Genomic DNA, 27692 nt, shown 5'->3' on the forward strand with positions numbered 1-27692 from the left:
AACATTATATTTATATAAGGCTAAAGTCAGTAGGAGGAATATGTAAAGTTAATATTCACTGCAGAACCATTATGGCAAAATAAAATGATGGGCACATATTGATGTGTCAAAAACACTCTTATTTATGTCTATAGGATATGCTAGAGGACTTCTTTATTACCAAAGATAAAAATTGCAGGATGTTAAAGCACATTCCATTCTACAAATAGCATTTAGGTGTACAGTTAAAGTGCTTTCTAGCAGGCTTTCAGCACTGTACTCCATAAATCTAAATCAGTTCTGTAAAGAGAGAAGTTAATTTCAGCCTCAATGAGCTGTCAACATCAATGGATTTACCATAAAAACGCAGTTGTTGTATCTAATGCATGCAGCTTTAGAAATTATAGATACACTTTTCATCTACATCCTTTATATTTCTTGTTCTTATTATAGCCCATAAAAGTTCTAATTGATGGAGAGGGAAAGCCAAACTATACTTTAATTGCATGAGAAATAAAATCTAACTTCTTAAATGCACCATCATAAATAATATTATAGCAAACATATGATCTTTATTTATGACCTGTTTTCTCATAAAATATCTCAACCTTTGTTCCGAGAGCCAAATGATTAATGCTATTGAGGGTCAATCCATGAACTTGCCCTACTGCACTGATGGGCCCCTAGCCCACCTCAGCCCCAGTGAATCCTGGAAATACCTAGGCAGTACCGTTCCCTCTAAGCCGTGCGGCTGCAAGTGCACACACAGACTTCATCCCTTGCACAGCGATCCCAAAGAGCCACTCACTGGCCCTCTTGCCGCCACTGTGGCTGCTGCTCCCAACCAAATCCCCTGGTCCTTGCCACTTGCTTTGTGGCTGCTGCTCCTGCCTGCGCTGCCTTTCGCTGTTGCTTGTTTTCCCACCCTCCACCTTCGCGGCTCTGCTCTCTCCCCCTCCACCTTCGCCTTTCGGAGCCCACATGGCGGCAGCAGCAAACAGGCGAGGGGACTCGGAGTGGAGGCTGGAGCCGATTCCCCTGATCTTGCCCTCCACCTTCGCCTTTCCCCTGATGCATTTCTGGCTTGTGGTGCTGGGCGTTGTGGGGTGGGGAGCTGTGTGGAAGGTGGTGCTGCAGTGCGGTGGCAGAACTCCCCCTCTGCAGGGACAAGCGATGGGAGGTGTGATGGTGAGAGGGGGTGGGCGGCTGGGGTTGTGATTGGGAAGCTGGTGGCTATGCCAGGCTCCACAAAAGCCTGTCCCTCTGCAAGTGGAACATCATGTTGCCGCAGAATTAAGATGAGCCTTCTTGCCTTGCCTCTTCCCCCACCCCCCGTGATTGAAATGGAAATCTTGATTTGGGAAGAGATGCTGATGCAGGTCCCGGGAAGTTAGGAGCGTGGGGTGGGGGTGGGCGGTCATGAGTGGGGTTGGATGACATTAAGTAGCACCATAAAATAAAGATGAAATCACTGCCCGAAAACAAGAAGCCTGGGAAGCTCTCGCGTAAGATTGCTGGTTCTCAATACAGTCCACATGGGTTGCAAAACAGGCGTGGTTGGTTATCCTCTGGTATCCCTTTGCCTGCCTGCCTCCCTCCCTGCCCTTTGCTCTGAATATTCACTCTGCTGCCCTCCATCTCTTTGCACCAAGCGGCTGGGAGGAGGAGATGGCTCAGGCTTTCTCCCCCCGCCCCCCCGACTCTTAATACCTCAACACGTTTGTGCAAAAAGATACTAGTCTTGGGGAAGGGTGGGTTGGGTAGGGCAATTACCCCTGGCAGTCTGGTGCTTTCTGAGGATGATGTTTATTAAAATGACTCACTTTTCCAAGCCCCTTCTCATTTAATCGATATGGCAAGTATGGGTGTGTAATTGTGGGTGTGCTTGTGTCTCTTGGAAAGCAATTATTTTTGAAAGCATGATTCTGCATGCATGATGCTGCTGCCACGTGGGCTTCAAAGCGAAGGCGGAGCGGGGAGAGCAGAGCAGCGAAGGTGGAGGGAGGGAAGACAGGCAACGGGGAAAGGTGCGGGGAGGGGGGGAGAGCAGCAGCCGCGGACCAGGGAATTCGGTCTGGCCAAGGGCTTTATCCCAGTTTTTCCAGGTTACGCTTGTCCAGACTGGCACAGTGTCTTCCCTTCCTTTCCCATTGTGTGTTCCTTCTCTCTCTCTTGCTCCCCAATCCCTTTTTGCCTCCTTTGCTCCCTCTTCCTTCATGTATTGTGTGACAGCCATTAATTTCTCACCCCCTCTTGTATCGTTTCAAATCTTTGGTGCTGCAAAGATTGCCAAATAATGTTGTTCGCACTGCGCTTCTGTAACCAAAGAGTCTAGGCTCCTACATGCCAGCATGATCCGACATCCCTGCTTTTATTCCCAGTTTGTGTTCATTGCCTCCATGCACACATAGCCTCTCACCGGTGATCTCTTTAAATTCTCTTTACTATCTCTTATACATTTCCTCTAACCTAACATAATATTCTCTCTTTAAATTCCCTTTAAATCAATATTTGTATTAAATCAAATATCCTCTTGGGATTTTAACTACACATGAATGTGGTCCATTCATTTGTTACTAGGGTGCCCAGTGTGTCAGGGTAATGTTGATGCTCTACCATTATACATGCAATAATAATTTAAAAAGAAATATATATAATGACTAAAATTATTACATTTCTATAGAATAAAGTGTGAACAGCATTCTTCATTTCAGATTAGTTATGCGAGAGTATCTAATGGTTTAAATCCAATGTTATGTTTACACTATACTGCAAATGTATGACTGGGAGGCTATTTTAAGAAATATTTATTAAGGAAATTACCACCCACATACACTTCCTTGGCTTTTCATTTTACGATGTTTGAACTGATTGCTGAATGTACATTTCTGACTTTTATAGGGGTTTATTAGAGGCACATATATATATTGAGACAAATGGACTCTGTGTGTGTGTGTGTGTGTGTGTTGTATCTATAGTGACACATAATAATGCACATGTGCACACATTGCTTTGATACTGCCACTCAGAACAAAACCCATTCCACTCATGGCTGAAAAAAATTAGAGGGAACACTGCTAGGCAGTGATCTTCACTATTTTTCCAGCGAGAGTCACTCTGGCAACCCCCCCCCCCCAAAAAACCCCCTTCAGTGTGAGAGCCACTCAGTACTACACTGACCTCTGCGCTGTGATTTCCCCAGCAGGCCAGGGGGGTGGGGGTCTTTAAGAGAAATTGAGTCCTGTTGAGCTCCAGCTGCAGAGCTTTAGGGAAAGTGCTGGAAAGGACTACATTTCCCAGTGTTCCAAATGCACCTTCCCAGATTTCACTAAGGCTCAACAACGCTCCGACTCGCTTATATGGCTGTGTGTGCCCCCCGCCCAGCACTAGGAAATGCACAGCATTGCACGGTGGGCACAGTTGCCTCTCATGGTGCCAGGGGTGTGTGCACAGTGTGGCATATTCAACTTTGGCTGAAGTTTTGCACAGGCCTAATAAACCATTCATCAAGGAGCCACACTTAGGGATGATGAAGTCACCATTGGCTGCTGGGCCTGGCAGTGTGAGGAACTGACCTAGAGTCTAGACAATGCACAGCCCACAGCCTGTAAAACAAGAAATACAACTGAGGGGACTGGCTGCAGCTCTTGCCCTAGCTTCTCAGACAGAAACCTGGTCTAGAGTGACTGTAATGGCTCAAACCACTTGCAAAGATAATTAGCAGTTGCCTATAGCAGTGTTCTTCATTGCAGGGGCCAGGGGCCACCCCCATCAACCCTAAGTGTAGCCCCCCTGGGTCACTGTGACGCTTCAGCCAAAGCGGAATACTCTGGCACCAAGCAGAGATGACCATTCTCATGCCCAGCACCACAGGGACTTCTTTGAGGGAAACACACCATCTTGGAAGGTGTGTACAGTGGCGATTATCTTATATTTAGCAGGAGGAGAGCATCTGGCCCTATCCAACCCCAGCACAGCATGCCTCCAGTGACTGTTGTTGGTATCTGCCTTATGTTTCTTTTTAGACTGTGAGCCCTTTGGGGACAGGGAACCATCTTATGTATTATTTATTATTTGTTTTCTATGTAAACCACTTTGAGAACTTTGGTTGGTATAAATATTTGCTGTTGTCGTTGTAGTTCAGAGCACTAGGAAGTGTAGCCTTTCCCAGTGCTTCCCCCCCCCCCGAGAGGTCTCAAGAGAGGGCTCCATCTCTCTAAGTGTCCTCCCAGCACTGAGAAAAGCACAGTATTGTGTGGAGGTCAGCACAGTGAGAATTGCCTCTCACACGGAAGGGGATTTTGGCAAAGTAGCCCCCGCTTGAAAAATAGTGAAGATCACTGGCCTATAGGCAATGTGGTACCCAGATGGGAGGGGACATCACTCAGCAGTAGAGTACATGCTTAGCATGCAGAAGGTCTCAGGTTCAATCTCAAGTCTCGCAAGTTTTAAAAGACTGTCTGGCATTAGGGGTGGGAAAGACCCCGCTCCGAAACCCTAGAAAGCTACCGCCACTCTGCAGTCAGTACTGAACTAGATGAATCAATGGTCTGATTCAAGATAAGGCAGCTTCATAGGATCTCGGATGTAGCACTGCTTACTATTGGCATTGGAGGGGATTAGCCCAGGACAGAGATGTTGAACAAGTGCTGTTTGCAGCAAATTCAGCTGCATAGGCTACATGCATAGGGCCAACTTAGAATTGCCAAACCAGTCTCACAATGGCAAGCAAAACCAACAACAGGAGCCAAGGATTTTCCATTTCATTGTGCAATATAGCTATTTGGCATAGTTTGCTGTTCAATAAAATTAGCAGAAAACAAGGGCTGACATACAGAGCAAGGATGCACGAGTGCCGAGGGAGAGGAGCCTAACAGAACTTGCCAACTAACTGCACAGGCACAACAGCAATTGTCCATGCCATCACCTTCCCCAGGAAGCCCTCTGTGCCACCTGAAAATAGGGCTGTGCAACCCTCAAGGACATATTTTCGAGTGGCACAAAGGGCTTCCTGGGGAAGGGGAGGGCGTCAACGATTGCCACTTCCCTGTTGCTGTTAGTTGGGAAGTTCTGTTGGGCTCCTCTCTCACTACACAGGTGCATCCCAGCTCTGTACATCAGCCAAGCACTTTCAAACACCAGAGGAGATGTTTAAGATGATCTCTAACTGGAAAAAGGGGCATCTTTTAAAGTAGTGGCTCTCTTTTATCTAGTGAGGGGAGAGCAACTGTCCCTGACCAGTTCAGCGCAGCATCTCTCCAGTGGCTGTTGGCTGGAGTCTCCCTTGTATCTCTTTTTAGATTGTGAACCCCTTGGGACAGGAAGTCATATTTGCTGCTTTGAGAACTCTTGTTGCTGTTGAAAAGTGGTATATAAACATATTTTATATTTTTCATTTTGGGCAGCCAGTGCCACCACCAAGCTGCGTTTGCCAATACATTTAATAATGGGATCTTCATTTCTTTAGCTAGAGTTTCAAGAACATCATATTCCAAATCAGGGTGCTTCATTACAAAGCCCAGGAGCCAGTGGCGGCTCCCACTGACCCGAAGTGCAGCTCCCTGACGAAAGTGCAGCTCCCTGACGGAAGTCATATTTGCTGCTTTGAGAACTCTTGTTGCTGTTGAAAAGTGGTATATAAACATATTTTATATTTTTCATTTTGGGCAGCCAGTGCCACCACCAAGCTGCGTTTGCCAATACATTTAATAATGGGATCTTCATTTCTTTAGCTAGAGTTTCAAGAACATCATATTCCAAATCAGGGTGCTTCATTACAAAGCCCAGGAGCCAGTGGCGGCTCCCACTGACCCGAAGTGCAGCTCCCTGACGAAGTGTTTATTAGGCCTGGGCAAAGCTTCAGCCAAAGCCAAATATTCCACACAGCTCCCTCTACACCATGCAGAGCGACTATACCCACCACGCAGTGCTGTGCTTTCCCCAGGACTGGTGGGGCCCCTTTAAGGGGAACAGAGCACTCGTGAGCCCCAGCGCCACCTTGGAAGGTGAACATGGAGCGCTGGGAAGTACAGTCCTTCCCAGTGCTTTCTCTAAAGAGCTCTATGGGGAAAGTGCTGGGAAGAAGGATTAACTTCCCACCAGTCCCACTAATTGCATATTTTAATAAGAGGGCGCAAGCACGGTTTGTTTTATTTTATTTCTTTAAGGTATTTTTATACCGCTCAAAACTCATGTATCTGGGTGCCTGCAGCATTACTCTGTTGCAGCATTACTCTGGAACTCTTCCAAAGCACTGGGATTACATTGGTGCTTCTCACGTAGTGCCAGTGCTTTATTAATCTGGATGTAAGGCCATGAATCTAGTGGCCAGAGACGACAGTTGCAGACTTAAATCACAAATCAAATAAAATCCCTGAGCCCATTCAGATGACTGGGTAGGAGGAGAGGCGGGCAGGAGGAAGCCTGCACTCCACTTACCTCCCCCACGGACATTTTTGAAGTCTTTGGCGTGCCGCCACGCGGCCAGACAATCTGTGCTGCTCCGCTGAAGTGCAGAGCTCCAGAGGCCAGGACAACGCATCCCGGCCTCCGGGTATCCCACAACGCACCTCACACTAAGCAGGTTGTATTAGGAGATTCCTGCAGGAGGCAGGTGCACTGGGCACCCGTCTCTGTGACCACACGGGCTGCAAGCATCCCACACTGTCACATGACCACGGTGCCTGGGTTAAGGGAGCACTGGCTGAAAGCCGGGCCAAAATGCCAGGCTAGGCGGTGCTACCCTGCCGGGACTGGGCCTGAGCTCAGCAGTTCCCACACACAACTTAACCCAGGCTCGGCTTCCCTAGAACAGCCTCACTATGTACATGTGAAAAGATGCCAAAAGAAAGCAGTTAAGGCTATCAGCATGGATCTGATTTACATTTCCATCTGTTCACATTGTATTTGAGATTAAGGCCAATACGCTTCTGACTTCAGTGTGACCTAATTGCCTGACAGTCCTATCCTTGCCTACTGAAAGCCTTACAGGATGCTGGTAATTTCTGACGAGCACAAAATGATCCATCATCTGCTACAATAAAGCTATGCTTTCAGTTGGGAGTTGCAGCCAATAGGCAAGTTCTTGCTTTCTGCTGCAGAACGATTATTCTGTCGTCACTGATATGTTGATTATTCCATCATCATTTTGAATTGGATCAAAATCATTGAAAATTTAGCAACAGATACAATATGGTTTACTGCTAGTCACCACCTTGTAGCATAACTTACCTAGCACACTGACAAAGACATCAAAAAACTGAAATGTTAGAAGAGGCTCTTTCATATGGCCATAGTAATCTGCTATGGTTCTGAAGACATCTCTTTCAAATCCTGAGTAAGTCGGCTGTTTCACATCTGGATACCTGGGCCCTAGGGACATACAGAGAGAGAATTAACTCATGGGTTGTGCTGACTGCAGAAACATCACCAAGAGCATTTCTACTTGGGGAGGGGCCATAACTCAGTGGTAGAACAACTGCTTTGCATGCCTAAAGTTCAGTCCCCTGCATTCCCAGGGACGGATGGGGAAAAGCTCCTGCCTGAAACCTTACAGAGTCATCATTATTTGGAGCAGTCAGTACTGAGCGAGATGGACCAGTGGACTCAATCAGTATAGGTCAGCTTCATGTGTATTCAGTAAAGAGGAATTGCCAGCAAAATGACACACAGCATGTAAAAATATCTGGCTAGTAGTAGTGGAATGTGAAGCTGTCAATTAACTTCGGTTTGTGCCCTTCTAAAGTTCCCATTTTCTTACTACCACCCTCCTGAGGTAGTTTTAGAGACTACTCAGTTATTTTCAAGACAGTGTTGCATTTCCCAAAGACACAATTCAAATGTGCAGACATTGCTAAGGTGCAGTCCTCTCACTCAGAAGGTACACAGGGACCACCCTTTTGAAAGTATCCCTGCAACATAATTTCTCGCCCTAGAAAGCCCTGATCCATAACATGTATCCCTGAAGGAAATGAGTGAGGGGTGGTGGGCACTTCCTCTACATCTCTTTTTCCTCTAGGTTGGCAATGGGAGACATCCTTCAGTTGACATCCTTCAGGGAAAGAGATTTCATTCAGGGGCCTCTAGTTCATTATTCCTAACATAAGCTTCCCACATGGAGGGAGATGCTTAGACAGCTTCCCTCTGCTCATTCCAAGTTGGTATTCTTGCCCGAGGATACTGCATATTCGAATCAGCTATGAGTGACTGCTGAGAAATGTGATACAGTACAATGTACAACATGGAGGACAAAGTGGCTTCCAATGGTGGAGGAGATACCCTACTGCACAAGGAGGTCATTCACACAATCAAAAACTGTGTGCTACCCAGGTTTAGGAGCTGTGTGTGCTCGCAATTTTCGGTTGTGTGGAAGCAAGGTAAGAGGAAAACCTACTTCCACACAACCAAAAATTGGGAGCACACACAGTTCCCAAACCAGGTAGAACAACGTTTTTGACTGTGTGAATGACCTCAAGGTATCAGTAACTGTTGAACAACAATATTCCCAAATAAGCAGTAACTGTGCAACAAGGCAAACCACAAGCACTCTCACACTCAAGTAATTTGCTCAGATTTTCCAGCCCTCTAACTTGACAACTCCTGAGAACACAGAAACATTCTAAGCCATTTCATTATCAAATCCAGAGTAGGCTGAACTGCTTCCAGATGTACTAGGAGTAAGTGCCTACCCAACACAGTGAGACTATTCATACGCATGTGCAAAACCGGGCTAAGGAAGCCCAGACCGGTTTTGCACACTCGTGTGAACCGCTGGGATCGGGCCCGACTCCAGTGGCACCACGGCAGCAAACCCTCCTATGGAGCCATGCTTTAAAATGAGGTTAAGGGAGCATGTGTTCCCTTAACCCTGTTATTCTGCTGGCAGTCTCAGGGAGCGTGGGGAATCCCTATAATGCACTGCACACTCACACAGTGCATTATTTGAGCTCTGTGGGGGAGGGGAGGAGCGAATCAGGGCAGCACATCCCAGCACCCCATCTGGTGCTCGTCTGGGAGGGCGATCCGCCCGCCCAGGGATGGCAGAATGATTGTCTGCAGGGAGGTAAGGACTTTCGGGCTTCCTCCCCACAAACCAGGTATCCCTTTCTCACTGCTCATGAGAAAGGGCTCAGTATGTGCCTACAACAAAGCCAGCTCTTCCTTGATTGGGCTGTGACCACTCTGCCTCCTCAAACCCATGGCTTAGGAGGAAGCAAAGTAGTAGCTAAGACACCCTACCTGAAAGATACAGAGAACAAACAGATTTTAATTGGGTCTCTTGGAGCTATTTAGGTAAAAGCTATGAAATGGGAGCAATGGTGCTTTCCCCACAGACACTAGGAACTAGAGAGAGAAAACTTCTTGACTCTACCTCTAGGATGTTTACCTTGACTTTGTTTTGCACTGCTAATTAACGTCACAACTCTGAGATCAATTGGAAGACGTCTACTTAGTGTATCTTTTTCACAACAACATGGCTTCCAGTTCCTAGGCTTGAATGAAGCTGGCATGGGGTCCTGGTGTGGACTGGCCAACTCTCAGGTGACCTTGGATTCCCAATGTTATCGCATAGAGTGAGAATAAAGCTATTACAGTGACTCCCATGCTGCAGAAAATACTGGCAAAAGAGGCCCACTTACTTACTGCACTGAGATCAACCCAATACTTACAGTTTGCCAGACACTTCATTGCCGACAGCACCCAGTGAGGCAGCTCCTCTGCATTTAATATAGATTAAACAACAAAAAGTTGCATTTAATATAGATTAAACAACAAAAAGTTAGCTATATCAGCATGGACTGTACACAAAACAGAGAGATGAATTTGCGAGATACAGTAAAAACCCAGGGTGTATTTTACATGCACATCAGGCTACCCCAACAATTCAGCCTAACTTCTTCAGTCAGGGAAGTATCCACAAACCATTCAATTGCCCCTTTAGTCTTAAGCTACAAAAAATAGAATTGGGATCCGTATGTGGTTCTCTGTGGACAGGAATATGCACCTTGCATCTCTGAACAGTTTGCACACTGGCTGCTGCTCACTTCTGTACTAAGAGATGCCATGTATTAATTATTATTGTTGTTGTTGTTTAGTCAGACAGGTGTTATTGACTGCCATCCCAGGTCCTTGGTAAGGACTCGATGTCTGGATAAAACAAACCAGTCAATAACACCTGTGGGTACAGGGAAGCGCTGTCGCCCGTGTCCCGCACCCCCCTGCTCCAATAATGCGTTGTGCAAGTGCGCGGTGTGTTATTGGGATCCCCCCTCCCCCTGAGTGTGCTAGCCAGGTGTGCAAGCAGCCACGGCTGACACACGAGCAGAAAAATGAGGTTAAGCGAGAGCGCGCTCCCTCAACCTCATTTTAAAGGGAGGCTACATAGGCGGGTTTCACACGCACGTGCAAAACTGGGCTGGGCTCCTGTAGCCCAGTTTTGCACGCGCATGTGAATAGCCTCAATGTGTCCCCAATGAGTCTTTTTTAAAGGCAGGTACATATATAATATATGTATAATATATGTATATATAATAAATATGGTCAAGCTCTCAAAGAGGAGGAGAGGAGAGCTGGTCTTGTGGTAGCAAGCATGACTTGTCCCTGTAGCTAAGCAGGGTCTGCCCTGGTTGCATCTGAATGGGAGACTTGATGTGTGAGCACTGCAAGATATTTCCCTGCCTGTAACCTTGGAGAAGCCGCTGCCAGTCTGTGAAGACAATACTGAGCTAGATAGACCAATGGTCTGACTCAGTATATGGCAGGTTCCTATGTTCCTATGTAAATGACTTCTCCCATTGTGTGGAGTTTCTTTAGTTCAGTAGCTCTGAGCTTCTCCAGCTGTGCTGGTCCTTAAAATCCTTTCTAAACACTCAGTTTGCCCACAAAGATGATGATTTAACTCATCCTCCCATCCAATGATACCTAATTGCATTCGGTTCTGTTCAGCCCTTTCCCTTGCCATTCGTTTCCACTCTGTCAGCATTCCAGTTTTAAGCTCCTTGGGATAAGGACTGCTGGTTTCTGCTAGTTACTCTGTTAAATATACTTAAAGGAGCCATGTCCACTCCTGGTGCTTTGTCCCCTGGGCACCTTTTTAAACATCTTTTCAGCATCAGGCTAAAATTGTTTTATTTACCAAGGTTTGGTGGGTTTTAATTCACAAATGGTTCTAGTTTTCTTGGTGCTGCTGCTTTTTAATCAAAATGAGACTATTGAGGTTTTAGTTTGAGCTTGTTTTTTTATTTTGTTTTTTAAATACTATGTAAGCCACGTTGGACACCAGTTTAATGTAAAGGCAGGAAACCTGACTTTTAACTAAACACATACATTTTGAAGATATCCGTTGATGGTCTGAAGTCATTTTATTTCTCCTCTGGGGAGAGTGGTCAACATTAGAGCAGCGTACCACCAGTGCTCCTAATATCTTGTGGCACACAGCCCTAGCCTCTGGGCTGTTGTGTCCTCACCCTGAAGAGTAGGCACCTTTTGCACAAGAGCGCAAATACTTTCCAGAGCTAACTTGCACTCTAGAATAGGGATGTGTAGAACCGGTTCACTTGCAAACTTGACTGGTTTGGGTGGTCTGATTGCAAACCGCTTCAAGCTGGTTCATAGAGCCAACTGGCCTATCTGATCAGTTCAACCAAAACTGTTTGCTTTGGTGCAGCTCGGTCCAAATTTGAACCGAATTCGGACTGAATCGTGCCAAATGGTGCGTGCACACCCTTACTCCAGAAATGCTCTATTAGAGCGAAAACACGTTGCTGAGGATCAAGTGACATGTTCCTGCTATAACAGAGCACTTCCAAAACTTGGCTGAGCTCCAGAAAGTCAATCACTTTATTACAGTCAATGGCCACAAACAAAAAACAAAGACAACAACCCAGACCAGACAATTCACTAACTAATTTTCCATACCTATAAATTTTCTCTACACATTAACTCCATATACATAACTAACTCCACAACCCAACTACTACATATCTTACAGGCTGCTGCACAGAATTTAGCCACCTTCAGTTTAATTTCCGAGTTCTGCCCAGAGAGCAGAGAAGTGGCATAATAGGCTTCAGAGTGACCAGGACAAGATGATGACAAGATGACAGAAGAGGGGAAATGGAAGAATTTCTTCTCTCTGGATAAAAAGTATGATTGAGAAGAATACAACTGATTCCACCACTCGTGAGTTGCATGGACAGACTCTTTCATGATATGGGATTGTTTTAAACTTCCCAGACAGCACTGCAGAGGGTAAAACATTCCAGTGTGCCAAAGGAAAAGCCCTTCTGTGGCTAGGAACTGTCAGCTGATAGCGCAAGAAAGTATTTATGCTCTTGTGCAGAAGTACCCATGTACTGGAGAGAGCACACAGCAATGCACTGCTTGCCCCTGGACGTTAGGAGAACCAGTGCTGTGTTGATCTGGATGTCGGCCACTATACTTTAGATGGCTTCTATCACAGAGTACGGTCAGACATATTGTCAAACCATTGTACAAATGATCTTGGGAGCACACGTACTCTCTCCTCCCTCGCACAATTCCCACCTTCTATTTCTGGCCTATGACAAACCTTAGTTCAAAAATAAGAATCAGAAGGAAGGAATCTCAGCACTTTTGTACTCAGGATGCCTCAGAGTACCAGTTGCAGGGGAGTAACAGCAGGAGAGAGGGCATGTCCTCAACTCTTGCTGTAGGCTTCCAGCGGCATCTGGTGGGCCACTGTGTGAAACAGGATGCTGGACTAGATGGGCCTTGGGCCTGATCCAGCAGGGCTGTTCTTATGCTGCAAAGTGCACACAAAACCTGAAGTTTCTTGATTCTCACTCATGTCATGCCAAATAATGGTCTAGCATTACACTGAACAGATCAAGGATCTCATCACCACTGAATTATCAGATTAAGCAGCAAAAATACTGGGGAACAGTGTTTCCTCTGAGGCATGTGCATGTGCATGCACACACAAGTTTTAAGAAATGTTCACTCAGTTAATTTTGGATCCCACTCAGACTGAATCAGAAAGGCCCCATTTTGAATGTACGTGCGCACGCACTGCTTTGATACTGCTGCCCAGAACAAAACACATTCTGCGCAGAGATGAAAAAAAATAAATAGAGGGAACACTGCTGGGGATGGGGAGGACATTTATAGCAAGAGATAAATGAATCACTTACTTGATTTATCTTCCAAAATGACAACTCCCTGCTTGTTGACATGATATACATTCTGGATTATGTGCTTTGGATTCACAAGTTTAGTGTCCAGCATGTCATCCAAAGAATCCAAGCCTAACACTTTTTGCAAGCTGTATAAAATTAATATATATATTTATGTATATACTTAGATCAAAAGCATAGTGAGTTGGAGGAGAACAACAAATTACAATAAGCAGTTCATATTTTCATTGAAATGCTGTGACATAAGACTGATGGAATATGGTTTTAATTTGCATTGTAAGCTGCTTTGACATAATAGTGGCTTACAATGCAATAGTGGCCTGCGGGGGGGCAGCAGCAACTCCACTAAAACATAGAAACGGGCACCGTAACTGGCTTACATACCAAGCAGTGAACTACACCTTCAAGAGGGATGCAGGCGTGCTGCTTCCGTAGCACTCAGCAGAGCATCAGCGGTCCTAGCAAAAGCAGGAGAGACTCCTGGCTGTTCTCACGAGCAGCCAGGACAGATCTAAGGAAGTCAAGCCCGGGCTTCGCGGCCCTTGAGAACTGCCGGGTGCTGTGTGGCTCCCGGCAGCAGACCCAGCCATGAAGCCTGGCTGTTAGAGGTTAAGGGAGCTCCCTTAACTCTGTTTAACTGACTGTGGGACGCCAACCATTGTCGTGGGGGAGGGGGGAGGGATACCCACAAAGGGGAGCATTGTGGGATTTCTGGGGGCTGGGATGACACCATGAGTCCCAGCTCCCGCGAGTTCACACTGCCTGGGGCAGCAATGGATCAGCTGGGCGTGCCCAGCAACTGGGACCCAGTTGTCTGCAGGAGAGATAAGCTTCTGTAGTCTTTCTCCCTGTGCACCCTCCCGCCTGGGTCCCTGATCGTGAGAAAGGGCCCTGTGTGTCACTGATGCTGCAACTACTCTCAGCAGCGATAATGCACAGCGCCATTCACATGGAGGCTTGCCAGCCTTTGCTGGGATCACTGATGCACTACGGAGTGCCGTGAAAGCAGCAAGGCCGCAGCCCTCTCGGATGCGTGGCTCACTGCGTAGTACGTAAGCCAGTGTGGCTATTCTCATGATCCTCTTCAGGGTAGGAGGAGCAGCTGGGCTGCGTTCGGGAGCCCTGCACACTCCCAATTGACAATTGTGAGAATTCTACAATCAGGGTGTGTGTGGCGGGGGTCGGGGAGAAATGATCACCTGCAAGCTGGGTATGAAGGTGGGAGACGTGTGGAGTGCTTTCCCTTCTCTCTTGCTCTGGAACTGGATACAAGTTCTGGACTCACTGCTGCCACCAGCGTTCATATCCAGCTTGCAGACTACCATTTCCCCCTTCTCCTACCTTGATTGTAGAATTCTAGCAATCACCAATAGGGTGTGTACAGGCTCCCATACCCAGCCTTGCTGCTCCTCCAAACCAAATAAGGATAATGAGAACTGGCCCACTGTATGCAGCAGACACAATGACAACTACATGCTCAGTGGCTTGCAGTCTTTCCCTGAGGTTTAAAGGCGGGGGGGACACTCATGGAGGAGACAGTCTAAAGAGAGAGAGAAGAGCCTCAATCATTTCCCTTCCAGCATTTTTAAAAATGCACCCCCACTAGTTGCTGTTCCATATATATATATATAGAGAGAGAGAGAGAGAGAGAGAGAGAGAGATACACACATACACACACACACACAACTATATATAAATATATAGTTTTATAACTATATATCTATATCTATGAGAGAGTGTGTTATATAGTTATTTATATTCAGCGTGGCCTAATACTCCTCTGAAACTGTTCATACCCCACTTCTCCACACAGTTGCTCCATTTTTTTAAAAAGGGAGCAATCAAATAAAAATATGCATAGTATTGAAGAATAATAAACATTTTATAACTTATTCATACTAACACTGAAATGGTCCTGATGCACAAAGAACAGAGATTTCTCACTAAATAACTTTTCTCTTCACACTGCATCTACCCAAGCTTCCTGTCACTTCTTTTCTGTAGGTACATGCACATATATTTTTTCCAGTGTGCTTTTTGTCGTGCTCTTGAACAGTCGTACTATACACCACTTGTACCGTCTGGATTTTTCAAAATGGTGGTTGTTTTTGGCCAGATTATTACAGGGAACTTCATACTCAGGATGACCAGGCCTCAAAGCAAGACAGCATCTATGATGTCACAGCATAGCCAACTAGAATTTTTAAGCCCGCTAAAATAACGGGCGCTAGTACCTTTTTTTGTTGTTGTTTCCTTTAACCTTCTCCTTCTCTCTCGCCCTCCTTTCCTTCCTTTCCCCCCCTTTTTCTCTCTCTCTCTTTCATTCCTTCCTTTTCTCTCCCTCTTCCACTCTCTCCTTTCCTTACTTTCTTCTCTCTCCCTCTCCCTCCTTTCCTTCCTTTCTTCCACCTCTTCTCACTCCCATCTTTCTGTTTTCTTTCTCTTTTCTTTTCTTTCTTTAACGGGCTCGCTCTTTGGGGCTGGCTGCTCCTCCCTCCCTTCTGTTTTTTTTTGGTCCTTCTCCCTCCCTCCTTTCTCCTTTTTCTTTCTTCTTCCTTCATTACTTCTCTCTTTCTTTTCCTCCCTCCCTCCTTGTTTCTTTTGTCCTTTTCCCTCCCTTCTCTCTCTTTTCTCTCCTTCCTTCTTTCCGTCTTTCTATTGTCCTGTCTCCCTCCCTCCCTCCCTGCTCTCTCTCTCTTTGCCTTCCTCCCTCAGTCCTCCCGATCCCTGCTGCCGTCTCTGCCTTCTCCGTAGTCCGTTCTGCGCCCGCCGTTTTTCTCCTCTCTGTGGCCGGCGCTAGAAGGAGGAGGAGCCCGCCCACGAGTAGCTCTCTCTCGGGGCCGCCCGCTTCATCGTCAGTCTGCCTGCTGCGCTTCCTCCTTTTGGGAGCGCTTTTAGCTCCTCCAGCCGTTGCCTGCTCCCGGGACCTCCATGGCCGGCTGTGGTGGGTTCCCTCTCTCCCCGCCACCCACTTCCTCTTCCCATGCCGCCGCCCATCGTCACCCCGCCAGTCCTCTTTCCCCCGCCCGGCTTCGCCTCCCGTTCCCTCCGTCTCTGGCGGGGCCGAGTGTGGCCGCCGCCGCCAGTGGGCCCAGTCCGCCGCCAGCGGGCCAGGCCCAGTCCTCTCCCCGCCGCCGCCACCATTGGCCCCAGTCACCCAGCAGCGGCCACCGCCGCCAGTGGGCCCAGTCTTGCGGCCACTCAGCCATACCCGCCACCGCTGCCTCTGCCCTCCCCGATCCCAGCTTCTCCCTCCCCGTAGTTCCTTCTTGGCCTGCTGCTCCCTCAACATGGCCACCGTGTCCCTGCGGCCGTATCTTTCTCAGACGTTCTGGGCATGCGCCCCGCGCATGCCCAGAACGGCCAAGAAAGACACGGGCAGGGACACGGGCGCAGATTCAAGCTCTTTATTATAGAGGATGTGGCTGCTGCCTGTTTTGGGGTCGTGGCCATATAGGAATTTCAAGCCTTGATTTCAACTGCATATGAGCAGATTTCAACACACACACAAAAGTGACTTCTAATCACATTTTGGTTAGAACTGAATGATTTTTTTTTTTTTTTTAAATGGAGACATCCCCATTTAACATATTTACTTTAAAACAGAAGGGTTCACACAATAAACTTACTGTGACAATGTCATGGATTTCCATATCTCTTCTAGATTTGCCTCCGATAATTGACGGCGGTGAACAAGTCTGCATGTCGGTACTTCTCCAATTGCTATACTGTGACGTTTGAACCACATTTCAGAATTCTACAGCAGAAGAAAGAAAGCTAACAATTTTCACGTGTAATTTTATTCTTTATTAAATACACTGCTCTATAGCAATAATATACTGGCTCCAATCCAGATACAGTGGGTTTAAATTAAGTCCCACTGAAAGCAATTAGACAAGTTTAGTACAATCACAGATTCTCGTTCACCCATTACTTTTCCAAACAAAAATGCAAATAAGGTAATATTCTTGATTTACTGTAATTTATTTCCTTCCAAAAACCACCTTAAGTGGTACAGCAGGGAAATGCTTGACTAACAACCCCAGCACAGTACCTCCAGTGACTGTTGCTGGTGTTTATCTTATGTTTCTTTTAGACTGTGAGCCCTTTGGGGACAGGGATCCATCTTATTCATTTATTATTTCTCTGTGTAAACCTCCCTGAGCCATTTTTGGAAGGGCGGTATAGAAATCGAATAAATAATAAATAATAAAAATAATAACAAGCAGAAAGTTGCCGGTTCGAATCCCTGCTGGTGTGTTTTCCCAACACATATATTGGGCAGCAGAGATATAGGAAGATGCTGAAAGGCATCATCTCATACTGCGCAGGAGGAAGCAATGGTAAACCCCTCCTGTATTCTACCAAAGAAAACCACAGGGCTCTGGGGGTGCCAGGAATTGAAATTGACTTGATGGCACACTATATTTTACTATTTCCTTCCAAAGAATTAGCTGTCCTTACAACGAATCAATATGTATGTGAGTGGAAATCTTACCAAGACAATGGGTTTCACTGGAATGTGTTCCTGGAAACTATCTCTTTCAAGGTCATTCCAGTTTGGAAATTTAACAATTTCTTTTCGGTATGAAGATCGTTTAGGATATGGTTTCAATGGTGAGAAGGGAGGAAACCTAAGATTAAAAAGAACATTTTTTTAAACCTTCATGAAGTTCACCTTGTGAATCTTGAAAAGAACTCTCACCAACACATTTGTGTTTTATTGCTGTAACTCAGCTGTTCAATGGATATTTACACATGAACATAGCAACCCTAGGAACAAGTAGGTGATTCTAACTGGTTGCCTCCAGTAGGGATGTGCATGAACAGCTCGTGCACAGGCTGGCAAGGCGGAAGAGGTTCCCTTAAAGAGCCAGTAAGCAGGTCCTTACCTGCTCCGCTGCTGCCCCACCGTTTTTTCCTGGGTGCAGCACTCACCCTAGCAACGGCTGCACGGAGCTGTGGTCTACAGCCTACATGAGCAGTGTCGATACATACATGGCATCCATGCATACACAGGCACCATTTGAGTGGTCAGCACAGTGTTGACATGAACCACATGCACAGCGAACCACATGCACATAAATGTGCGTGCCAACACTGCGCGTGTAGGCTATAGGAACAGAACTGCAGCCCCGTGCAGCTGTTGCTAAGGTGAGTGCATCCTGCCCCCGCCCCCGGAAAAATGGTGAGGCGGCAGCGGAGCAGGTAAGGATCTGCTTACTGGCTCCTTAAGGGAACCACTCCCTGCCCCGCAGATCCAGTCTGGCTGTGTCTGCCCAAGCCAATTCGGTACTTCCCAAAGGAGGCGCCAAACGGACTTGTGCACATTCATAACCTCCAGGCTCAGAGGCAGGATGCCTCTGAAAACCAGTTGCAGGGGAGCGGGCATGCCTTCATCTCTTGCCTATGGGCTTCCCAGAGGCATCAGGTGGGCCACTGTGAGAAACAGGATGCTAGACTAGATAGGCCTTCAGTCTGGGCTGGGAAGGCTTTTCTTATGTTCTTATGCCAGAAGCTAGTTTGTTCTCCTAAAGAACAATCTTGTATTCTATCTAGCAACCTTTCATGTTTTGTTAATTACAGGTTTGTCTCTAAGGGGATCCTATTGTCAGTGTGTGGGGTGGGGTGCGAAATAAGGGGAGGAAAAGAGGAGGAGAAAAACTGAGTTGTTCCTGAATAAAGATCAGTTAATCTTGGTGGCGACCCAGAACCGGGCTTTCTCTGTGGCTGCCCCAGGGCTTTGGAATATGCTACCTGATTAAATAAGAGCATCTCCTTCTGTTTTCAAAAAGACCCTCAAGACTCACCTGTTCTCTCAGGCTTTTAATTAGAATTAATTTTAATACCGTTTCCCCGAAATAAGACCTACCCTGAAAGTAAGACCTAGCAGTAATTTCTGATGTACCGCTAATTGCCCTAGTGCTAAAATTAATATAAGACACTGTCTTATTTTTGGGGAAACACGGTAGTGTGTTTTAATAATTGTTTTTTGCTACTTTTTTTTTTAACTGTCTATCTGCTTCATGCAACTGTTTTTATTGTTTTGTGTATTTTAATCTGTGTAGATTTTTAAATATTGTTTTAGATTTTGTACATTACCTAGAGATGTACATATCAGGCGGTATATAAAAAAAAGATGAACAAACACTAGCTGACATGCGCCCCTAGTTCACCGCCACCTTCTCCCCCCGCCCCTTTTTTGCCTGCCCCGTCTCCCCACCCCACTCGTCTTCTTCTCCTGCCACCCACAGCCGCCTTCTTCTTGTTCCATGCCCACCCCCATCTCCTTCTTTTGCACCACCCAGTCAACCATCCGGCTCTGCCTTCTGGCGGCCTGCTTGCCTGCCAGCCAGCCAACCACCAGTCGCAGCCCGCCCATTTTCTTTGGCCAGCCAGCCCCCACCACCACCGCCATATTCTTTCTCTGGCCTGTCCCGTGGCTATCCGGCAGCTCTCCAAACTCTTGCGAGAGCTGCCACACATTGTATTAGCCACGGGTATGTCTGCTTTGTGTTTACAAGGGAGGCAGCTATAAAACAAATGTCTATTTGCATTCTTAATTATGTGAAGATGGGGGAATGTAAAATACTCAACTGCTCAACTTTTAGTTCTGTCTTGCAAGCAAGAAACTACATCAAACAATTAAATGCTTTTGAAAGGATGGCCATCACATAGCCTGCCCCTCTGGCAGTAGGTAACAGGGTTATCCATGCACTCCACTTCCGATTCTTTTCAACATTCTTCTCACAGCACCATCAAGCCATCATAGCCACAGGGTGACTTGGCTACTGTCCCTGTAGGTTACCCCCCAGTTTCTTTCATGCTTTTTCCTGGGCTGTTGAACAGTTTGTCACCTAACCCCTTCCGTCTGACCTCCACTAACATTTAGGTGGTTAAATGATATAATTTTAATTGATTGAATAGTTACTTTATTAAATATCCACACCCCTAGTGCTTACAGATTTACATATCTGCTCTTAAACAAAACAGTTCATAAGAGAATGTTATGCTTTGACCCAGGATCAAGTCCAAGCATATTCCCAGCAGATACCTTCCATCCTCTTTTCTACAGCAATAAACATGGGAAGAATGAGACAAAGTGCAGACTTTCAGACTTCACGTCTTGCAGTTTGAATAAACTTCCATTACTACATAGGTATCAGAAGTCAATATGGTTTGAATGAGTGTCAAAAGAACTCTAGTCTGTAATTATAATTGAAAATAAAATACAAACTTGTTACACAATAATACAATGGTCCACTAGAGGGTGCTCCAATATATTAACTGCTGAAATTTCACAACGATGAAATACAGTGTTGTGGCATATAGTTTAGATCTTTGAAATTGCACATTGGAGTTTCATACATTTGTCACTAGCAAACATTTTACAGTACAAGTTATTGCTCTACAGGATAACCATACAAGATTCTAGAGTCTTTGCAAAAGCTGCATGGTTGATGTTCATCTGCTAAATAGTAAACACCAGCCAGGGCATTTTGTGGTGAATTCTGATCACTTTTCAGAAATTCGAAAAGCAGGGGGTGATGGGCTATACTCCTGTATAATCTCCCAAGAGCACTGACAAGACCTGTCCCAACACTGGTGCACTGGGAAGCCTAGTCCCCCCTCTCCAAAACACACACACTCTCTCTCTCTCCTTACAGTATTTATCTGAAGAGGAAAATAGCATAAAAGTAGTAGAGCTTGTCTGCATTACTGGAAGGCTGTAGCCTCCCGGGCATGGGGGTCTCTCCAGGATGAGGAACAAGCAGCCTCCCGGGCTCAGGGGTCTCTCCATAATGCCCTGTGTACTTGCGCGGGGCATCCTAGAACTTCCGGGGGCCACGCAGCCCCCAATTCCTGCAGCCCCCCACCGGCTCCCTGACAGTGCCAGCAGGCGTGTGGGCGGCTGATCTGGCCGCCCAGGGTTGCCTCTTGATCATCTCTAGGGAGAGCGGGCTAAGCCTGCTCTCCTCGCAGAACCCCCTCCGGAGCTTCACATTGATCATGTGAAGCACCTTACTATAAGTATGTGTTTCAGGAAGTGGGTGGAGGAGAAGCTTCTCACTGCATCATCGGCAGGGCAGAACTTCTGGGTGTACTCTCAGGACACTGTACAGAGCGTCCTTTTTCTTTAATGTGAACAGGGCTCTAGTTTATTTATTTATTATTTCTCTATGTAAACTGCTTAGGAAACTTTTGTTGAAAAGCAGTATATAAATATTTATTGTTGTTGTTTCATCTTTTCTGAAGGGAAATTGAGAGCTAGAAGGCTGGTTTCCTTGTAGTTCAAGAATTTTAAGCTGAAATCATATTTGAATAAAACCATGTTTCTCATGTGATACAGCCAAGTGCTCTTCTTAAGGTACTAATTTTTTATTTAGCAAGCAAGGCTGTGAAAAACATTTTATTTAGACAGTAGAAAGGCATGCCATTACTGTGACTTGGTTATTGCTCCAGGCCTAGCTACCAACATCCCTCAAGATACCATCTTCTTCCCCTCCCCAACCCACCTATTTCCCATTCAACTGAAAGCCTTATTCACACATCATGTTCAATGTATGTACAATTTAGGTGCACTGTACACATGTTGAGATGTGTACAGATGAACAGTTATTCACACATAATGTTGAATTTCTATACAACAGTACACTTCCTATCTGTACTCAACATTTTGGGGGTCTCTGTTCCCAGATTCATTTTAAAAGTGCACATTTGTATAGTCATCAATACAAAAACACATACAGTATATACCTCAGAAGAACTGGATGCTTCAGGTGAAGGCCCCAGTTCTACAACATTTCTAGCTATACCCTGCAGTCCCATAATATTCATGAAATTATTTCGCAAAAACTGCATGACCTTTCTCAGACTTTTAATTAAAACTAATTTTAAAATGATTAATTGTTTTATTCTGTAAATTGTTTTTACTCTGTGAAAGTGTTTTAATTGTTCACTTGTTTGTTTTATTTTTATACTGTAACTTGGATTATGTACACCACTGATATATATAGATAGATAGAGATCTATATCAGGCAGTATATAAATATGATGGATGGACGGAGGACAAAACAATGAGGGGTCACCACTGAGCATGTTCCAAGCAGAGTATTGTTCTGACCCTGTCAGCCACAGCAGCACACTCACTAATCATGAAATAAAACAATTTGAATGTCACTGAAGCCAAGGTAAACACCAAGATGGTGACAAACTCTTTTAAAGTGTTTAGAGCTCCTTGCATGCAAAGATGACAAAGTAAGAAATCAAGACTGGAGGAGCCAGCATGAAGAATCAGGTAGTAGTACCGGAGGCCCTTATTAGCCACAGTTTTGTGGATTATGGTTTCATGTATGCATGGATGGGTCTTAGAGACCCAGTTTCTTTATCCAAAGCATGAAATATAGGCAATTTTTGCCTATCCATGGTTCCTGAATGGCCAGAAATGACTTCCAATGTCAACTCCAGCCGCCATTTTGAAACACAGAGCCATTTTGTTGCCTTTTTTTTTAGTGTCAATGAAAAATAAGAGGATTTGGGGACTATTACTGTAGAACAAGGTACTATGCTTTTCTTCTCGTATTTCTGTCCCTCCCCCGCTTTTAAAGCATTTTTTTAAGCTCAAGGAACCTAACCCCCAATCCCCATAGGGTTACAGTCCCTTTATTTGTGCTTGGGTTATCCACGGAAATGGGCAGGAATGGAACCCTGGCAAATAACGAGGGCCACCTGTAATCACATGTACTCATAGAGAGGAACCTCTTAGCAATGTTAGTTTAAGAAACCTGTTTCCTTCATGCCAGGAACTATTGCTGGCAGGCTACTGAACTAACTACAGTCACAGCAATTTTAATTTTAAAATGGTACAAAATTATGCATAACAAAATGACGTACATCATCCTAACATTATCAGTCCTGAACAGAGCCACACAAGGAGCAGTCTTTCCCAATAATACCAAAGGTCAAACCTGGGTCAGAATCTGCTCAGAGTCCCAGAGAATCAAGAGAATCTTTTCAGATGCCACATTTCCCACAAGTACAGTGGTCCCTCTACTTACGAAATTAATCCGTTCCGAATGCACATTTGTAAGTCGAAAAATTCGTAAGTTGAAAAGCGGTTTCCCATAGGAATGCATTGGGAACGGATTAATGCGTTCCGGAGCCTAGAAAAAAGACCCAGACCCCCAGTAAGGCTTGCAAACTGCACAGGAACATTTCTTTTCAAGAATAAACAGGCAGTAAACAGGCAGGCAAGTCAAGGAAACCGCATGTAAAATTTGTAAGTCGAGGAAACCCCATCTAAAAATTTGTAAGTCGAGGAAACCCCATCTAAAAATTTGTAAGTCGAAAAAACCGCATCTAAAACCGGATCTAAAACTGCCGTTTGTAACTCGAAAAATACTTATGTCGAGTAGTTTGTAAGTCGAGGGACCACTGTAGTCCTGAGTAAGCAACAAACCTAATTACAGATTCTTTCCCATAATATTTTGCTTTAAGTGAAGCTAAAGCAAAAACTAGCCTGTTAGAGGCTAGTACCTCTTACTGTAAGAGGCTAGTAGAGGCTATACCCCTGCTAAATTGGCAAAGAGGCACCTTTTAACATGGTGATTCTCTTTATTTAGCAGGGGTGAGAGTAACTGGCCCTATCCACCCCCAGCACAGTACCTCCAGTGATTGTTACTGGTGTTTATCTTATGTTTCTTTTTAGACTGTGAGTCCTTTAAGGACAGGGATCCATCTTATTTGTTATTTCTCTGTGTAAACTGCTCTGAGCCATTTTTGGAAGGGCGGTATAGAAATCAGATAAATAAATAAATAAATAAAGAGGGTCATAGCTCAAAAGCAGAGCACATGATCTACAAGTGGAAGGTGCACGTGATTTCATGTAGCAAGGCTAGAAAATACTAAGGATGTGCACAGAACCGGTTCTGTGCACTCCCAGGAGGGTGGGGGAGATTGCTTAAAGGGGCAGAGAAGGCGCTACCCACCTGCCAGCCCGCCCCGCCACTTTTCCCCTACCAGTGCTCTTCTAAAAAGCGGGTGCGCAGGGCTGCAGCGTACCTGCTTGCAGCCGGGATCACCGTCACCACACAAATGGCTGCTGATCCTGTAGCGACGCTGCATGGTGTTGATCCTGTGGCAACGCTGCGTGGCGTGGCAATGCTGATCCCAGTGGCAAGCAGGCACGCTGCATCCCTGCACACCCACTTTTTGGAAGAGCGCACGTGAGAGGAAAATGGTGGGGCTGGCAGATAGGCAGTGCCCACCTTCCCTGCCCTTTAAAGCGACCCCCCGCCCCTTCTGAACCAGTTCAAACATCGCTTGCCGGAACCAGTTTGCGCTTCTAGAATGGAGCACCAAACGGTTCCATACACATCCCTAGAGAATACCTGTCAGTCAGAACAGAAATTTCTGTCTAAGTGCACCAATTTTATATTATTATTATTATTATTATTATTATTATCATCATCATCATCATCATCAACATTTTATATCCTGCTCTTCCTCCAAGGAGTCCAGAGCGGTGTACTACATACTTGAGTTTCTCTTTCACAACAACCCTGTGAAGTAGGTTAGGCTGAGAGAGAGGTGACTGGCCCAGAGTCACCCAGCTAGTATCATGGCTGAATGGGGATCTGAATTCGGGTCTACCCGGTCCTAGTCCAGCACGCTAACCACTACACCACACTGGCTCACTTCTTCTGTTCTCTGCTGGGAATTTTTTGGAGTTGAACAGCAGTTTAGGGGCAAAGGGCTGCTAGAATGGAATTAAGATTCCTTAGGGTTAAATAACTGGCTCACCAGATGAGATCTCATATAAGTGCGTAAGTAGTGCTTTTAAAAAAAACTATTAACTATACTGAGCGGACAGAGTGAAAACAGGTGGCAACTGACAGAAAATGTATATACTTATACCTTTCAGTTACACTTCCATTTATCAGAACACCAGCTTAATTTTACAAAAAATGCAAGAATTGCTGTGGATATACAAGTTTACAAATTCTAAAGCTGGCTTGTTATTCTGATTTACCCAGATAATCCTCTTATTGGGTGATTTACCTATATAAGTGACTGTTGTCCTCAAAATCTTCTTTGCCCCATCTCCCTTTGATATCTTCAATAACATGATTCTTCAGGAACTTTTTAAGGAGCTGAACGGTTTGAGTACGAGTTACTTCTGGGCTAAAATTCTGGTTGTGCCTTAGCAGACTGTGTAGCCAATCCACGGCTTCTGAAGCGGTGAAGCAATGCTCATAGCTTTTGAAGTGACAACGATGCTTGCGTAATGGCATCCCACCTCGAAAGTGCTCAATAGTCTCATTCCACTAAGAAGAAAGCAGATAATGACAAAAACCTTTGCTAAGCATTATGTTAATAAGGTTAAAGGCGTGATGAAGATCTAGCTGCACCAATATGTTGATTAGAACAAGCAACCTGTAAGCAAAGATTTGGTGTGTTGTTCTAGTCCTATTCAAACATTACGTCTGCGCACTCATACATGTTTTTGTGTGAATGGCTGTACCTGCTTTCATTTCAAGAGTGAAACTGAGCACAGATCCCTCAAATGCAGGGTACAGATAAGAAGTGTGCTGCTATACCTATGTTCAACATCATGTGTACAGAACTGTACCTGCTTACATTCTATACAGATTATGACTGAAAATGTAATATTCAGCTTTCTGCACTTCGTCATTTTCCTACGTGTTTTCTTATGGTCTCCTCGGAGCATCTTGTGGTTTTCCTCAGAGCTCCCATTCCCATAGCTTCTTCCTTTCCCCTCTATCCTGTGTTCTTTGTCTCCCCCGCCCCCCCAAACACCACACAGCTCAACCCCAGCCAAACCAATCTCTCTCACATCAGCTATCCCAGGGATTCTCAAACTTTTTGATATTGTGACCCTCTAAATCAGGGATCTAAATGTTGGGTCCACAGATGCTATTGGACTTCAACTCCCATAATCCCCAACCAAAGGCCACGGGGGCTGGGGATTATGGGAGCTGAAGTCCAATACCATCTGGGGGCCCAACATTGAGAATCCCTGCTCTAAATAATACTTAGAGCTATGCGATCTCCCCCAGTACTAGCTCAGCATTGTCTACACAGACTGGCAGCGGCTTCTCCTAGGTTACAGGCAGGAGTCTCTCTCAGGCCTATCTGGAGTTGCTGGGGAGAGAACCTGGAACCTTCTGCATGCATTATGCAGGTACTCTTCCCAGAGTGGCTCCATCCCCTAAGAAGAATATCTTACAGTGCTCGCATATAGTCTCCCATTCAAATACAAACCAGGGTGGACCCTGCTTAGCAAATGGGACAATTCATGCTTGCTCCCACAAGACCAGCTCTCTTCCCAGAGCCCCGAAATACATTGCTAAAGTCAAGCAATGTGTTCCCAGGCTAGCAAAGCAGTCCCAGAGCGCAGGCAAGCTCTGGAATGTAGTTGTGCTCTTGCACAAGAGTGGAAGAGTCCCCTCACTTGAGAAGCATGGCAGACTAGAGCAGGGGCTGGTGCTTCACTGATGTTAGGAGCACAAACCTTAGCTAGTCAGGATGTCCACCACTGATTTGATTAGCTAGAGGTAAGTAAAGCACGTTTATCTTTTAAATAAGGATGAGCTTGTTGGCGCCTACTTATTTTTTTAAAGCCTGGGTTTTGTGTTTGAGACTGCCAATCTAATTTTGGGCTTGAAGTTATTTTCACAAAGTATTTGTTTGTAGGGGAACATTCCCCTGGTCCATCAACCAAAGAAGGGCCACTGCTGTGCCCGCCCTTGGCTATGAGAGAAGCAGAGGAGCCAAGTGATTGTCGGCGTCTGTCTCCATCTGCCCCTCCCATGGTCCCCGACTGTCTCCATACCTTGTACATGTCAGGTAAGGCCTCTGCCCTCCTGAAGGTACCTGGGGTTGTTTGAGACCCCCTGGGGGAGCCCAACCCCCTGTTTTGAGAAACCCCAACTGTAAGGACTGTGGGCTGGCCGCCACAGCAATCCTCAGGCATGGCATTTGATATGTCACAAAACTAATATTCTGGCAATTGATAAGGGGCCACAATTCCAGGAAAACTGGTGGAAAGAACAGCTGCCGTTTCCCTGTCATCTAGCCAGATCAGGAATGATAAAGCACACTCTGGGAAGGTCTGCCATAATTGCACAGTGCCAATTGATGTGAATTCTCCTGGGTTTCCCCCCCAAACTGCATCAGAACTATTGAACAAGCTGCTTCCAGTAACTTCTGAACAGCTCCAACATCTTTCAGAAGTGGAGGCAGTTCTTTTAATTTGGTTGAAATTTGTATGACAAGGTAAGGATAACATTTAGTTGCAAGGGACACCATCCACTTAGCATATGGATAGCCATAATTGGTGAAAGGGGTGTGTGATTTGCCCAGAAAAAAATTGCCAGGGATGTCGTGATGGCCACCAGCATTAATGATTTTAAGCAGAGCTTAGCTGAATTCATGGAGGACAAGTCAGTCATTGGCTACTAGTCCTGATGGCTGCCGGCTACCCACATGTTCACAGCAGGATACCTCTGAATACCAGTT

The 27692-nt window shown here is 45.7% G+C and overlaps 1 protein-coding gene across 1 annotated transcript in view; it reads right to left on the minus strand.

The window, feature by feature from the left end:
- DEPDC1B (DEP domain containing 1B) overlaps window positions 1–27692 on the minus strand; it is a 48849-nt gene that overhangs the window by 18571 nt on the left and 2586 nt on the right. Inside the window, exons 2-7 of the mRNA XM_053301319.1 lie at window positions 25212–25477; window positions 17650–17785; window positions 16781–16908; window positions 13149–13279; window positions 9648–9695; window positions 7210–7350 (exon numbers count right to left, since the gene is read on the minus strand). Of these exons, the coding sequence (XP_053157294.1) occupies window positions 7210–7350; window positions 9648–9695; window positions 13149–13279; window positions 16781–16908; window positions 17650–17785; window positions 25212–25477 (850 nt within the window). The remainder of the gene's footprint in view (window positions 1–7209; window positions 7351–9647; window positions 9696–13148; window positions 13280–16780; window positions 16909–17649; window positions 17786–25211; window positions 25478–27692) is intronic.

The sequence above is a fragment of the Hemicordylus capensis genome, chromosome 2, assembly GCF_027244095.1.
Source record: "Hemicordylus capensis ecotype Gifberg chromosome 2, rHemCap1.1.pri, whole genome shotgun sequence".
Classification (NCBI taxonomy): domain Eukaryota; kingdom Metazoa; phylum Chordata; class Lepidosauria; order Squamata; family Cordylidae; genus Hemicordylus; species Hemicordylus capensis.